The 16,631-nt window shown below is 37.3% G+C and overlaps 2 protein-coding genes across 2 annotated transcripts; both read right to left on the bottom strand.

Annotated features, from left to right (window-relative positions):
- Positions 1–954: 954 nt before the first annotated feature.
- Positions 955–4,557, bottom strand: LOC117612911 (nuclear pore complex protein DDB_G0274915-like). Its single transcript, XM_034341546.1, has 3 exons — positions 4,034–4,557; positions 3,419–3,918; positions 955–2,558 (listed from the first exon to the last, which is right to left on the bottom strand). Exons 1-3 carry the CDS (start codon positions 4,436–4,438, stop codon positions 1,226–1,228), a joined length of 2,238 nt encoding a protein of 745 aa, XP_034197437.1. The 5' UTR covers positions 4,439–4,557; the 3' UTR covers positions 955–1,225.
- Positions 4,558–11,391: 6,834 nt separating this feature from the next.
- LOC117612910 (nuclear pore complex protein DDB_G0274915-like) lies at positions 11,392–14,177 on the bottom strand. The gene is made up of 2 exons (XM_034341545.1): positions 14,014–14,177; positions 11,392–13,153 (listed from the first exon to the last, which is right to left on the bottom strand). The coding sequence occupies exons 1-2, from the start codon at positions 14,175–14,177 to the stop codon at positions 11,821–11,823; spliced, it is 1,497 nt and encodes a 498-aa protein (XP_034197436.1). The 3' UTR covers positions 11,392–11,820.
- Positions 14,178–16,631: the final 2,454 nt, after the last annotated feature.

The raw sequence follows: 16,631 nt of genomic DNA, 5'->3' as shown, positions 1-16,631 counted from the left end.
AAAGCCAATTAATAATTTTTCAATATGGGCATTTGTTTTGTTAAAGATTTGAAATGGTTTTTATTTTGGACCTTATAATTTTGAACCTTCCAAAAATTATAATACCATTTTCCTTCGTGTCCTATCATGAATATAATACCTATATTGGGTGACCTTGGGACAACTGAAGATCCAGAAGAATGGTTATGGGTTTTCGAAAGATGAAGATGCAAAGGTAAACAAATTATGGAACATTGATTTCTGTCATTGTGAATTCCATCATTTATAAATTCTTAGCCTTCCGTTTGGATTTAGAACAATAACTCATGATTTAGCTATGTAATTTAAGCAGGAAACTTATTAAATGACGCATCAAAAGATTTCCAAGTTCAATTTCTGTCAAGAGTGGTTATTTCGCGATTTCTATTTAGAAACAATTCATTTTTCCTTGTAATTTCTATCAGTTACAAAACTCTATGCCAGACACATACAAATACAGCACAATTGGGATGAACGATGTTGAAATCTGCTTCCCCTCCAGCATTAACTCTTTTCAATATCAGTCGACACCAATATAAACATGAAATGCGAATGTGCTAGCATCAGGCGTAGCCCTTTCACACACGTAAACACAAAGCAAAAGACACATTCTTACAACAAAATCATTCAATGCAAGCAAAACACACGATACCTAAAATAAATGCACAATATATTTATTTGGAAAGAAGCTAATTTGATTAAGACCCAAGTAAGGTGCCCACTGCTGCATCATGTATCCCCTGCCTCCTGGGAAAAATCAGTAGGCGGCCAGCAGATAAGCTTGGACACATTCACCGCTGTTTCCTTTTATGTTTCAAATAGCAGAGTACACAGAAAACAGTTGCTAACACAATTGCCCAGCCAGAAAGCCTAATACCACCTACACTTACTAATACAAAAACATTCACCTACTACATGTACTAATACAAAAGCATAAATGTTCCGACTACAAACTGGTATAAAATTGTGAAAAACCTCTCATTCCAACCACGAAAATTTGGCTCGATTGTAAAAAGAAAGAGGGAAACAATATATATGTAGAGCAAACAGAATAGTCTGATCTTCCTAACCACAGAAGGAAAATTATACCTTCATCAGTATCGAACCAGCAATCTCTTGTATCTAGTCTTGCATATTAAAGTTATTCACCCTCATACAGAGAACAGAGAACAACCACCACACCACCCACATTTTACCACTGATGCTTTTACTTCTTCCGCCGCCTGTTGTGTTCAACCTTCACAAATCTTCGGTTAGACTTGTCACCACCAGTGCCAAATGCAGGCTGTGATGGGGCAGTACTAGCTGCAGATGAAGTGAATGGGAACATCGAAGTTGAGGATGCGCCATTGGATGATCCAAACATCATAGATGCCCCATTGGCATTTGTAGAAGAAACTGCAGAAGCTCCAAACGATATAGGTGCCCTGTTTGTAGTAGCAGCAGCAGTTGAGGATCCTCCAAGGACAAAAGGCGCGTTACTAGGAGTAGCAGCAGTCGAGGACCCTCCAAATAGAGTAGGTGCAGAAGTAGCCAAGGATGCTCCATACGAAACCCCAGCTGACAAAGATGTTGTGGAAGCAAATGCAGGAGACTTAGGGGATTCCCAACTGGAACCAAATATGCCAGGAGCAGTACTGCTACTGGAGTTGGCTTCCAATGAGGAAGCAGAAGAACCAAGTCCAGTACTTGCTCCTGAACTAAACAGATTAGGAGCAGAGGTTGAGCCAAACTGTCCAGTACTTCCGGACAACTCGAATGATGGTGAAGCAGCTGATGATGCAATTCCAGTCCGCTGGGAAATAGGAACAGATCCACTGCCAGCACCAAAACGAGTACCCTGGGACTGGTTAGCAGCAGAAGTCGTAGCAGCACCACCACTAACCAATCCAAACATACCACTCCCTGTGCTTGGAATGGCAGCAGATGTGGCAGCAAAAGAGGTGCTGCTTAGATTACCAAAGCCCTTGTCTTCCTTGTTCTTTCCTTCAAAAGAGTCTAAGGAAGAATTTACTGGGACTGGTGTAACTGCAATTGAAGCAGTGCAGGATTCAAATAAAATAGGCGCAGCTGGCATTGAAGGTGCTGGATTTGATCTAGGAACATTGCTACTGTTGGTGGTTACTGCAGTTGAAGCTGTGGAGGATTCAACTTTGAAATTAGGCACAGGTGAAAATGAAGGTGCTGGAGCTGCGCTAGAAACATTGCAACTGTCGGTGGTGACCGCAGTTGCGCTAGCGATGTTGTTACCACTGTTTGTGTTGGCAGTGAGGGTCATGCTACCCGATGAATTTGGACTTGTCAAAAAAGCTGAAGGAACAGAGGGAGAAAATGGAGGGGTTGACCCATTATTTAGGCTTGAATTATTGGAAGGGGTGCCATTGGAGAATATGCCTGTGGTTGATGGTGCTGATGATACAGAGAACACAGCAGTTTCAGGTATCCTAAAAGAGACTCCAGCATTATTCTTATTATCAGCTTTATCTGATTCAAGTGGTTTGAGTACAGAATTTGTTGCAGCAGCTACAACGGCAGATACACTGCAGATGAAAACATTCATAAATAAATAAATAAAACAGTACTTTTTGGGTGAACATAAAAATTAGTAACACCACTACAGAACAAATGATTGAGATTTCCACATGATACCACTGATTACATTTTGAAACGAAAGAGAAAGAGTTAAGAGCTTGTATCAATCACCACCCATCACAGGAGCAGCCCCTCAACCCCCTTTTTAAAACCCTAAATCACCACATAGCTACCAGTACTAGATCTACCCTGACCAAATGAAATTCTGGTGGGGAACAAAAGTACACAAGCATTAAGGCAGAAGGAAACCATAATTTTAAAGGTATTCTAAGCACTTTGTTCCCTCTGTTTTAACTCACCACGGTACGAATGTCTTCAATTGTCTTTCATTCTTTGCTAATAAATAAACGCTTTATCTATCAATATTGCATCATTTTCGCTAACTGCCTTCACCACTAGGAAAGAAGATTGAAAATATAAATCCAAAAACTGCTCACACCAGAACCCACGCTGAACTATACGAAGGTTCCAACAGACGATAGCTTAATTTTTCATTGCCACACTAAGTGAGCACTTGAAACTGACATTTACAGGCAACCTGCCTTCGTGGTATTAGGCCATAAACTACCTTCATGGTCTTCGGACATGCATATCCTCTACCAACTGAATGATATTCATACAGTTCCGATCAATTTGCCCATTCCTTTGAAGGAAAATCCTTAAGAAGCCTAGGTTTGTTTATACACTTCAATCTCTTTTTATCAAGAAAAAATAAGCAAAAGATAAATGCAGCAAACAAGGGCCTTCAACAATACTTTTCAACAATAGGAGAATATTAAAAAGAAAATAGGCAAATTATCATACGGACCTGCTTGAGCTTTCAGGTTTGGGGACTGAAAAGGCACCAGATTTTACGTCAACAGATTCACCAACTGCAGGTGACGAAGCGAAAGCAAACTGTGGCTGTGCAACTTCGTCAACACTCTTAGAGACATAGTTAAACACAGGAGAAGCTGCACCTGAATCCTTCATTGAAGTATTCCGCGGCTGCTTGGGTTTATACTTCCCTATTCTTCGGTTAGACTTGTCACCACCAGTGCCCAGTGAGAAGCTCCCCCCTTGACTTGCAACCAAACTGCCCGAAGCCGCAACTTTATCAAATGTAAAGGATGGCTGGGTAGATACCATCTTGCTGTACGACGATGCACTAGTGCCGGTGGAGCTGGCGCCATTCTCAGCAAGCATAGACTCATCAGAGAGAGCAGAGAAAGCTGGAGGCTTCTCCAGTGTAACAGTTGTAGTAGCAACGCTGCTCTTGTCGGTCGAGAAAGTGTCCACCTCAGAATCGTCATCATCATCCAGCTCCTCCTAGAAACCATACCCATAAGGTTGAAATACATCAATTTGAAGCCGTGAATATGCACAGGATAAGGAATACAATAACCCAAGAGGCTTAAGATTATCAGGGAACCATAGAAGATACCTCAATTGCGCTCATCCTGAATGCCCCTTTCTTTTGTGGAGGATGAAAAACAGAGTTTGATGCAGTAGAAACTGCAGTTTGAACATTTGGCACAAAACCCTTCTTTTCTGTTGTAGAATCTTCACCGTTATTCATTAAAATAGTTGAACTGTCACAAGGAGCTCTAATCCTGGATGGGTCATATTCTTTAACCTTGTCCTCATTTTGAGAGGTGAAGTCTCGAGCATTTGGTTCTGGGCATTCAGTAGTATTATTGACTTTGAAGCATTTGGAGCAAAACGGGCATTTGACTCTGGTTGTTCTTGTTTTTGTATCATCTCCATCCCCATCATCATCATCACTAGATGAGTCAAAGCCTCCTTGATGTCGAAATCCTAGTGGGGATCCTAATTTCTTAATAAACATCTTCAGGTGAGGAGAGAGAGAGAGAGAGAGAGAGAGAGAGAGAGAGAGAGTGAGTGAAGAAATAAGAGGATTTTCTTTTCTGCAAAAACCCACGCGCAGAGAATCAGAGGGAGAAAAAAAATGGAAGAAACAAGGAGGGAGAGAGAGAGAGAGAGAGCGAGGAAGAGGAAAGTATTAGCAAAAAGGAAAAAGAAAAAGTTCAGGATGTGGCTTTTGGATTGCTGCGCTTAAAACACAGTAAGTAGCTTGTAAAAGAAGTTATGGAAACAAAAGCGTTTAAACTGGGTGTATCTAATTCTAACTTTTAAAGTAAGGAGGAATTCACCAATTTTTAATGAGTTTAAAAGTGAGGAGGAATTGCAAAGGATCCATTAGTGTAGTAGTTTAGAGTATTTACTCCCTCATGTAAGGTTCTGGGTTTGAGTCTTAGCATCCGTATTGTGTGTGTGAGTTTAATATGCTATCGCCCATTTCAATAGGAAAGGTATTCAAAAAAAAAAAAAAAAAGGGAAGAGGAATTCAACTGTCACTTTTAAATAGTCTTTAAAAGTTGTGAGCTGATTTTTTCACTTATTTTTCGTCCACTTATATTTTCTTTGTTGGACATTGTATGTTTTCAATGCTCTTTTGTCTACATACTTCTTTATATGTTATAGTAAAAGGTATTAAAAAAATAAAACGGAGTGTTAGTGGACAAAAAAGGAGTGAGAAAATCAGCATATTAAAAGTTAAGTAGTATTCAATTGTAACTTTTTTTTTAAAAAAAAAAATTTTAATTTTGTGGTATCCAAAAAGTTAATGAGTTTTGAAAACTTTGTTAAATAAATAATTTTTTATTAATTCTTAATACTAAAAATCTTGCTAATTTACAGATAACTTTATAGTGAATTGTTGGGAAGCTAAAGAGACTAAAAAAAAGGTTTCCAATTCTTTCTCCAATATATTCTCTTCGTTATATCAAGCATCAAACAGTGAGAAGTACACTCTCTTCATGGTTAAGGCTCCATTTCTTGGTATCCTATCTTCTCATACACTTCTTTCAAGTTAATAAAAAAAATCTTAAGTGCTTTTCTTTTCCTTATGCTTGCGTCACAAAGCATATCAATATTTCTTTTCTTGTCCTCATGCTTGCATCCCGAAGCTCACCATTATTTCATCACAAAGCTATTTTTACTTACAATGTTTCATTTATATGTTGATTTCTCATCCGCTATATTTGCATACAATATTTATTATATTAATTTTTTTCTCATATGCCATTAATTTATTATGTTTGCATAAACATTTTATATGTTTCTTGCTCAAATATTGTGAATTTCCTATTGAACCAAAAAATGAATCTTCATCATCTTCACCATTACCAGGGAATGAAGGAGATCATGTGGAACAAGTTTTTAAAACTCTTGTTAATAAACAAAGAGTTGGTATAGCATTTGATATGTGGAGAGATATCATGCAAAATGATAACTGTTATTAATGGTGATGAAAAATGAAATTTCAAAAGGAATTTGCAATTTTCATTATAGTTTATTTCACCGCCATTAAAATGAATCATGGCTAATCTTTTTTCTTTTCTTTTTTTTACTGAATCATGGCTAAGCTGAATGACAATTATTTCCTTACGATACATTTTCAATTGTTCTTTATCATTTTTGTCATTTTCAAATGTGTGGAAAAATATTTCTTTGCATTTACACAATTGTATCCTTTTTAGATAAAAGTCTCTAAAACTCTATGATAAAAGTATATGAAAGTTTGTCACTTAACATTATAAACTATGTAAAAGTCATTAAGAATCTGTCAATTCAATGAAAGTCATGCACTTTAAAGACATATACCCCCTTAGTTGAAATGGGAATAATACAGTTTTGGTATCCCGGTCAATAATGTTATGTTACTTGGAACTATTAATATACATGTTATAATATTATGGTATGTGGAACTATTATCACGCATGTTATAACGTTCTTAGTCAAAAATAGCAAAATAGTGTTATTCTCATTTCATAAAAGTTTTTCTCCGCCGACATAAAGAGAGAGAAAAGTAAAGGGAAGAGGGAAATAATAGGAGAGAGAAAAGTAAAATAATGAAAAGAAAGAGAGAGGAAGGGAGAAAATAGCTAATGAGAGGGAGTTCAGTCCAAAAAAAAGGGAGGGAGCTGATGTGGTGTCGGCAGCCCTTTTTTTTTCTTTTTCTTAGGTATCCAAGCCATTCCTTTAGTGTTTTGGGCTGTCCATTTTCCTCTTATTGGGTTTTCCCAATCCTTTCAATTAAGGCAATAATAAATACAGGCTAATGACATTTTAGAGTTTCAAGGTTTGGGGTCATTCTTGAAGTGAGCCATGGAATTTTAATTTTGTCAATTTATGCACTAATGTTTTAAAATTCAACCAATTTATACGTTATGTCAATTTGACCGTTTGGTCTTCTGTTATATTATAAAATAAATTGTTAGTGTATGTATATATATATATATATATCTATGTATGTTAGCAGTATGTCCTTAAAGCCAACTTTTTTTTTTTTTGTTGAGAAATTCTATGATTGCATTCATAATTCAACCAAAAAAACTATTAGCTACAAAAGGCCAATACAAACTAGCCACAAAAGGGCCATTACAATAACGGAGCGGTTTAATATCAAAATTAAGACAACATGGCATGTCTCCACTAACGATCAGGTAGGATCGAAGCAACTCTGGCATAGGCATCCCAACTAAGATTGTAAACTTAGAATAATAAAAAAGAGATAAAGCTTGAAAAAACCAAGCCATAACAATACAAATAAAACTCTCACAAAGGAGAGATGAAAAGCTCTCACAAAGGAGAGATGAAAAACTCTCACAAAAGGAGAGGTGAAAACTACACAGAGAACCCAAAGAGTCTCTGCAACTTATTCCAAACATAAAGAAATTGCAAAAAAGATGGTGGTGGAGATCCGACGCCGAAATGCAGGTGAAGATCCGACGCTGAGCCGCAGCCGCCTATAATGGTTGGATGAAAATCATAACAAAACTAAGACAAATAGGGAAAACCCTTTGTCTCTGAAAATGGGGGAAGAGGTGAAAGGAGAAAGAGAAGAGGGGAGAGGGGGGAAGAACAATGGCTTCCTCCCCCCTCAAAGTGGAAAAGGCTCTAAAAGTGTTTTTTAGGAGAAAGGAGGCTAGGGTCATTTGGGAGAAAGGGGGCTAGGGTTTAGGGTTTTTTGGGAGTGGACTTTTACTAAAGCCAACTAATTAAACGATAATTAATGTTAAGGATATCTTATGTGATAAATTATTAAGTTATTATGGATAAGACCAATTGTTTTCAACCATGATATTTGGTATATTATCATAATAGTAAAACAACTATAGTCCTAGGAATATATAAGTGGACATGAGAACTATTTGCATACATTAAGAGTTATCATGGTCCCTAATCCTAAATATGCTTCTGGTCGTAGAAGTATCAATTGGGTGTTGATATTCCGCTTAGACAAGTACACATAGTATCTTCTCTATATGTAGAGAATGATGAGGTCTCAAGTCATTGAGTGTAGCGACACCTAAATATGTGTATAGGTGCTTGCATGAGAACAAGGACACTAAATGCAATCAAATACCTGAGTTCTAGAATAGAAGTCTTTACTCATATGTCAAACTAGAACTCATAGATTGCAATGCAATGGTGCAAACTAATCCTTAGATCCGAGACATCATAGATATCTTGTGGCTATGTTGTATGTCTTTGAGGGTACTATATAGTTGTGTTGTGGAAGACATGACCTAAAAGTGTCTATCAGGACTCTTAATAAAGTCATGAAGACAAATGAATGTACAACAAGGCTACTCTCAGTAAGGAGAGAGAATATTCAAAGGATATGATTGATCAAATCTCTACGCATAGTAGTGGATAAGATTTGAAAGAAGAAGTTTTAAAATCTTACCAGGATAATCATATAAAGGAATAATTCACATTAGGATATTTGAAATTAGATTCCAATATCTAATAATGTGAATAAGGAGTATTGTATAAGCGAAAGATTCAATTGCATTGTCATTCCAATTTGAATAAGTTCTTCCCTACACCTTATTTAGCTCGAATAACTATGACATGTTGCTAGTCAATCATGGTTTGTGGAAGACCTAAAAGAATCAAACATAATTGACATTTACTAATATGAAGAATTAAATAGTGAGATTTAATTAACAAATCAACTCATAGAAGTTGAGTAAACTCACTACCTTGCTAAAAGGAACCTACGAATCGCACACCGAGAAATGAAATTAGAGGTACAACTGAACAGAGAAAAAAACTAGGAGTCCAAAGTCAAAGTTTGAAGTCAAGGGTCAAAGTCAACGATCAAGTCAAAGTCAACATGTTTGACCGGAGCATTTGACAAAGTCAAATTAGTAAGACCATAATAGTGGTTTAATAGTGGTTTAAGAGTTAAATCATAATTCATAATTAAGAGTTGATTATGGAATAATTTTGACATAAGGAATTGGGCCCAAGGATAAGTGTTGTATGACAACACAAATATAAGGACCCAAGTGAAGCCCACTCCCTCAATCATGGCTGGCTATAGGGAGAGAATTTATCTCCCTTCCCTTTACGTGCTTTTCCTATCAAAGCCAAAAGAAGACTCAAAACCTAGTTAGGGTTTTTGGCATTCCACTCTTGGGTTTTTGATGTGTAGGAGAGACATCCTCCCTCTCATCTTTCTTAGCCAAAAATTGGTCAAACCTAGAGAACGACTAGCACCTAAGTTATCTAGGTTGATTTCTCTTCATCTCTAGTCCTTTTTGGTGTGGTGAAGTAGAGGACTTCACTCTTGGAGTCTTGGGTTGAGGAGCTTGTGAGAAGAGGAAGAAAGGAAGACATTCTCCTACAAAAGTGTTCACTCTTGGCTTGTCCAACAAATAGTCGTCAAGGGTAAACTCTCATACGTTTCTCCCTTTTTCTATTTGTGGCCAAAAATACTATATTATAAGATATTTGGGTTAAAATGAAAAATGTTTAGCTCAACTAGAATAAGCAAAATTAATCCGCCATTATGAATGTTTTTGTGTTATATGTTGTGACTAAATTTATTTCCAAGACATTAGATGCAAAGTTTCCAAGATATATATTATACCAAATCAGATTAAATTATTATCGGAATGAAGTAGGCTAAATCCATATATGTTTTGTTAATTTAATTGGTAAATGGATTCGAAACATAATCTGATTATCGAATTATACTTCCAGATCCATCTCTTATTAATTTCATTGGATTCAAATCAAAATCCGGTCAACTGACAACTGTAGTTATAAATTATACCTAATCTAGCAATATCAAGGTCTGCATTATTCATAATAGACTTATTTCTTAGGCGGTGTTTGGTTCATGGGATATGGGGCTTGGGAATGGGAAATCAAATGTTTTCCTCTGTTTGGTAAGTCTAGACATGGGAAATAGTTGGCTGACACATAGAAAAAAGGGGAGAAAATGAAGCCCTTCTCCCCCCTTGAGTTTCATTTTTCTTCCACTTGGAAACTAAGGGTAGCATTAAACGTGCCTTTTCAATGACTATTTTGTCTTCATTAACAATTTAGAATTACAATATAGCATCAAACGCAATTTTTTATTTTTTTTATTTTGGCCTAATATGGGTATAATTGAAAAATTAAATGAACTTTGTTTTACATTCCTACACAAACCAAACATGGGAAATTAGATAAAGTGGTATTTTCCGGTTGCTTTCCCAACATTACCAAATATGAGAAAAGAATTTTCCATTTCTCATCTCTTGGGAAAACCCATGGGGCCTTAAAGTTGTTTCTCTTTGCACTTATGATTTGACATTTTTTTTCTTTCCACTTATTATTTGACTTATGTACACTAAATGGATGCAACTAAAAAAGAATATTGTTGGGGACACCAAATTTTAGTCCCAAATGAGGTGGCAAAAACCATCATCAATTTTCAATGATCAAGTTTCCAATGTTTCAACAATAAAAAATATTTCCAATATTTATTAATTATGTTAAAAAATGAATTAATTATGAGTAATTAATTTGGTAAAACAAATTTAACATAATAATAATAATGACTTAGTGAACCAAATGTCCCAAAATTGATGAATAGCACCGTATCCCACCACCAACATAACCTACATTGCATCACCTGTTATAAAGCCAATTAATAATTTTTCAATATGGGCATTTGTTTTGTTAAAGATTTGAAATGGTTTTTATTTTGGACCTTATAATTTTGAACCTTCCAAAAATTATAATACCATTTTCCTTCGTGTCCTATCATGAATATAATACCTATATTGGGTGACCTTGGGACAACTGAAGATCCAGAAGAATGGTTATGGGTTTTCGAAAGATGAAGATGCAAAGGTAAACAAATTATGGAACATTGATTTCTGTCATTGTGAATTCCATCATTTATAAATTCTTAGCCTTCCGTTTGGATTTAGAACAATAACTCATGATTTAGCTATGTAATTTAAGCAGGAAACTTATTAAATGACGCATCAAAAGATTTCCAAGTTCAATTTCTGTCAAGAGTGGTTATTTCGCGATTTCTATTTAGAAACAATTCATTTTTCCTTGTAATTTCTATCAGTTACAAAACTCTATGCCAGACACATACAAATACAGCACAATTGGGATGAACGATGTTGAAATCTGCTTCCCCTCCAGCATTAACTCTTTTCAATATCAGTCGACACCAATATAAACATGAAATGCGAATGTGCTAGCATCAGGCGTAGCCCTTTCACACACGTAAACACAAAGCAAAAGACACATTCTTACAACAAAATCATTCAATGCAAGCAAAACACACGATACCTAAAATAAATGCACAATATATTTATTTGGAAAGAAGCTAATTTGATTAAGACCCAAGTAAGGTGCCCACTGCTGCATCATGTATCCCCTGCCTCCTGGGAAAAATCAGTAGGCGGCCAGCAGATAAGCTTGGACACATTCACCGCTGTTTCCTTTTATGTTACAAATAGCAGAGTACACAGAAAACAGTTGCTAACACAATTGCCCAGCCAGAAAGCCTAATACCACCTACACTTACTAATACAAAAACATTCACCTACTACATGTACTAATACAAAAGCATAAATGTTCCGACTACAAACTGGTATAAAATTGTGAAAAACCTCTCATTCCAACCACGAAAATTTGGCTCGATTGTAAAAAGAAAGAGGGAAACAATATATATGTAGAGCAAACAGAATAGTCTGATCTTCCTAACCACAGAAGGAAAATTATACCTTCATCAGTATCGAACCAGCAATCTCTTGTATCTAGTCTTGCATATTAAAGTTATTCACCCTCATACAGAGAACAGAGAACAACCACCACACCACCCACATTTTACCACTGATGCTTTTACTTCTTCCGCCGCCTGTTGTGTTCAACCTTCACAAATCTTCGGTTAGACTTGTCACCACCAGTGCCAAATGCAGGCTGTGATGGGGCAGTACTAGCTGCAGATGAAGTGAATGGGAACATCGAAGTTGAGGATGCGCCATTGGATGATCCAAACATCATAGATGCCCCATTGGCATTTGTAGAAGAAACTGCAGAAGCTCCAAACGATATAGGTGCCCTGTTTGTAGTAGCAGCAGCAGTTGAGGATCCTCCAAGGACAAAAGGCGCGTTACTAGGAGTAGCAGCAGTCGAGGACCCTCCAAATAGAGTAGGTGCAGAAGTAGCCAAGGATGCTCCATACGAAACCCCAGCTGACAAAGATGTTGTGGAAGCAAATGCAGGAGACTTAGGGGATTCCCAACTGGAACCAAATATGCCAGGAGCAGTACTGCTACTGGAGTTGGCTTCCAATGAGGAAGCAGAAGAACCAAGTCCAGTACTTGCTCCTGAACTAAACAGATTAGGAGCAGAGGTTGAGCCAAACTGTCCAGTACTTCCGGACAACTCGAATGATGGTGAAGCAGCTGATGATGCAATTCCAGTCCGCTGGGAAATAGGAACAGATCCACTGCCAGCACCAAAACGAGTACCCTGGGACTGGTTAGCAGCAGAAGTCGTAGCAGCACCACCACTAACCAATCCAAACATACCACTCCCTGTGCTTGGAATGGCAGCAGATGTGGCAGCAAAAGAGGTGCTGCTTAGATTACCAAAGCCCTTGTCTTCCTTGTTCTTTCCTTCAAAAGAGTCTAAGGAAGAATTTACTGGGACTGGTGTAACTGCAATTGAAGCAGTGCAGGATTCAAATAAAATAGGCGCAGCTGGCATTGAAGGTGCTGGATTTGATCTAGGAACATTGCTACTGTTGGTGGTTACTGCAGTTGAAGCTGTGGAGGATTCAACTTTGAAATTAGGCACAGGTGAAAATGAAGGTGCTGGAGCTGCGCTAGAAACATTGCAACTGTCGGTGGTGACCGCAGTTGCGCTAGCGATGTTGTTACCACTGTTTGTGTTGGCAGTGAGGGTCATGCTACCCGATGAATTTGGACTTGTCAAAAAAGCTGAAGGAACAGAGGGAGAAAATGGAGGGGTTGACCCATTATTTAGGCTTGAATTATTGGAAGGGGTGCCATTGGAGAATATGCCTGTGGTTGATGGTGCTGATGATACAGAGAACACAGCAGTTTCAGGTATCCTAAAAGAGACTCCAGCATTATTCTTATTATCAGCTTTATCTGATTCAAGTGGTTTGAGTACAGAATTTGTTGCAGCAGCTACAACGGCAGATACACTGCAGATGAAAACATTCATAAATAAATAAATAAAACAGTACTTTTTGGGTGAACATAAAAATTAGTAACACCACTACAGAACAAATGATTGAGATTTCCACATGATACCACTGATTACATTTTGAAACGAAAGAGAAAGAGTTAAGAGCTTGTATCAATCACCACCCATCACAGGAGCAGCCCCTCAACCCCCTTTTTAAAACCCTAAATCACCACATAGCTACCAGTACTAGATCTACCCTGACCAAATGAAATTCTGGTGGGGAACAAAAGTACACAAGCATTAAGGCAGAAGGAAACCATAATTTTAAAGGTATTCTAAGCACTTTGTTCCCTCTGTTTTAACTCACCACGGTACGAATGTCTTCAATTGTCTTTCATTCTTTGCTAATAAATAAACGCTTTATCTATCAATATTGCATCATTTTCGCTAACTGCCTTCACCACTAGGAAAGAAGATTGAAAATATAAATCCAAAAACTGCTCACACCAGAACCCACGCTGAACTATACGAAGGTTCCAACAGACGATAGCTTAATTTTTCATTGCCACACTAAGTGAGCACTTGAAACTGACATTTACAGGCAACCTGCCTTCGTGGTATTAGGCCATAAACTACCTTCATGGTCTTCGGACATGCATATCCTCTACCAACTGAATGATATTCATACAGTTCCGATCAATTTGCCCATTCCTTTGAAGGAAAATCCTTAAGAAGCCTAGGTTTGTTTATACACTTCAATCTCTTTTTATCAAGAAAAAATAAGCAAAAGATAAATGCAGCAAACAAGGGCCTTCAACAATACTTTTCAACAATAGGAGAATATTAAAAAGAAAATAGGCAAATTATCATACGGACCTGCTTGAGCTTTCAGGTTTGGGGACTGAAAAGGCACCAGATTTTACGTCAACAGATTCACCAACTGCAGGTGACGAAGCGAAAGCAAACTGTGGCTGTGCAACTTCGTCAACACTCTTAGAGACATAGTTAAACACAGGAGAAGCTGCACCTGAATCCTTCATTGAAGTATTCCGCGGCTGCTTGGGTTTATACTTCCCTATTCTTCGGTTAGACTTGTCACCACCAGTGCCCAGTGAGAAGCTCCCCCCTTGACTTGCAACCAAACTGCCCGAAGCCGCAACTTTATCAAATGTAAAGGATGGCTGGGTAGATACCATCTTGCTGTACGACGATGCACTAGTGCCGGTGGAGCTGGCGCCATTCTCAGCAAGCATAGACTCATCAGAGAGAGCAGAGAAAGCTGGAGGCTTCTCCAGTGTAACAGTTGCAGTAGCAACGCTGCTCTTGTCGGTCGAGAAAGTGTCCACCTCAGAATCGTCATCATCATCCAGCTCCTCCTAGAAACCATACCCATAACGTTGAAATACATAAATTTGAAGCCGTGAATATGCACGGGATAAGGAATACAATAACCCAAGAGGCTTAAGATTATCAGGGAACCATAGAAGATACCTCAATTGCGCTCATCCTGAATGCCCCTTTCTTTTGTGGAGGATGAAAAACAGAGTTTGATGCAGTAGAAACTGCAGTTTGAACATTTGGCACAAAACCCTTCTTTTCTGTTGTAGAATCTTCACAGTTATTCATTAAAATAGTTGAACTGTCACAAGGAGCTCTAATCCTGGATGGGTCATATTCTTTAACCTTGTCCTCATTTTGAGAGGTGAAGTCTCGAGCATTTGGTTCTGGGCATTCAGTAGTATTATTGACTTTGAAGCATTTGGAGCAAAACGGGCATTTGACTCTGGTTGTTCTTGTTTTTGTATCATCTCCATTCCCATCATCATCATCAGTAGATGAGTCAAAGCCTCCTTGATGTCGAAATCCTAGTGGGGATCCTAATTTCTTAATAAACATCTTCAGGTGAGGAGAGAGAGAGAGAGAGAGTGAGTGAAGAAATAAGAGGATTTTCCTTTCTGCAAAAACCCACGCGCAGAGAATCAGAGGTAGAAAAAAAATGGAAGAAACAAGGAGGGAGAGAGAGAGAGAGAGAGAGCGAGGAAGAGGAAAGTATTAGCAAAAAGGAAAAAGAAAAAGTTCAGGATGTGGCTTTTGGATTGCTGCGCTTAAAACATAGTAAGTAGCTTGTAAAAGAAGTTATGGAAACAAAAGCGTTTAAACTGGGTGTATCTAATTCTAACTTTTAACGTAAGGAGGAATTCACCAATTTTTAATGAGTTTAAAAGTGAGGAGGAATTGCAAAGGATCCATTAGTGTAGTAGTTTAGAGTATTTACTCCCTCATGTAAGGTTCTGGGTTTGAGTCTTAGCATCCGTATTGTGTGTGTGAGTTTAATATGCTATCGCCCATTTCAATAGGAAAGGTATTCAAAAAAAAAAAAAGTGAAGAGGAATTCAACTGTCACTTTTAAATAGTCTTTAAAAGTTGTGAGCTGATTTTTTCACTTATTTTTCGTCCACTTATATTTTCTTTGTTGGACATTGTATGTTTTCAATGCTCTTTTTGTCTACTTATACTTCTTTATATGTTATAGTAAAAGGTATTAAAAAAATAAAACGGAGTGTTAGTGGACAAAAAATGAGTGAGAAAATCAGCATATTAAAAGTTTAGTAGTATTCAATTGTAATTTTTTTTAAAAAAAAAAATTTTAATTTTGTGGTATCCAAAAAGTTAATGAATTTTGAAAACTTTGTTAAATAAATAATTTTCTATTAATTCTTAATACCAAAAATCTTGCTAATTTACAGATAACTTTATAGTGAATTGTCGGGAAGCTAAAGAGACTAAAAAAAAAGGTTTCCAATTCTCTCTCCAATATATTCCCTTCGTTATATCAAGCATCAAACAGTGAGAAGTACACTCTCTTCATGGTTAAGGCTCCATTTCTTGGTATCCTATCTTCTCATACACTTCTTTCAAGTTAATAAAAAAAAGGCTTTTTATCACAAAACGTCCCTGACGTTTGCGAAACTATCAGATTGCATCCTTAAGGTTTTTTTTTATCACTCATGGTCCCTAACGTTAATATGAGTGCTCTTAAATGGTCCCTCCGTCAAAAAAATCGTTAAATCCCCAAATTTATGAGGGATAAAATCGTCAGATCCCTTTTCCCTCTCACGCTTCAAATATGTTTCCTCGAGGTCGTCGTCAACATCATCAGACCTATTTCTACCCTTATTTCTGGGAAATTGGGCGGTAAAGTTCATCTGCAAAAGCGATTGAGAGAAGATGGATGAGGCAAATGAAACCTATCGAAAAGGAGGAAAGGCTCCAACGTATAAAGGTAAGAATCTTTTGAAGAATGAAAAAGCAAAGTGTTCATATTTGACTAGTTTGAGTCGTATTTGACTATTTGGTTCTTATGAGGATTTTTATGCTTTAACTTGTGGCTTTATGCTTTGGGTGTGGTCCATATTTGACTAGTTTATGTCATATTCAAATATGGGGGTTTGTTTATTGTTTTGTTGCTTTGGTACTTTGGCTGTTGTCAGTGT

This window comes from Prunus dulcis, unplaced genomic scaffold (assembly GCF_902201215.1).
Source record: "Prunus dulcis unplaced genomic scaffold, ALMONDv2, whole genome shotgun sequence".
In the NCBI taxonomy this organism is placed as follows: Eukaryota; Viridiplantae; Streptophyta; class Magnoliopsida; order Rosales; family Rosaceae; genus Prunus; species Prunus dulcis.
The sequence above is the reverse complement of the archived record's forward strand: the minus strand, read 5'-3'. Positions and strand labels throughout refer to the sequence as shown.

Excerpts from the sequence above, each read along its gene's own strand:
- LOC117612910 (XM_034341545.1), bottom strand. The coding sequence starts at position 14,177 with ATGAAGGATTCAGGTGCAGCTTCTCCTGTGTTTAACTATGTCTCTAAG. Across the intron at positions 13,154-14,013 it reads AAACCTGAAAGCTCAAGCAG|TGTATCTGCCGTTGTAGCTG; the intron begins GTCCGTATGATA and ends TTTCATCTGCAG.
- LOC117612911 (XM_034341546.1), bottom strand. The coding sequence starts at position 4,438 with ATGTTTATTAAGAAATTAGGATCCCCACTAGGATTTCGACATCAAGGA. Across the intron at positions 3,919-4,033 it reads TCAGGATGAGCGCAATTGAG|GAGGAGCTGGATGATGATGA; the intron begins GTATCTTCTATG and ends TATGGTTTCTAG. Across the intron at positions 2,559-3,418 it reads AAACCTGAAAGCTCAAGCAG|TGTATCTGCCGTTGTAGCTG; the intron begins GTCCGTATGATA and ends TTTCATCTGCAG.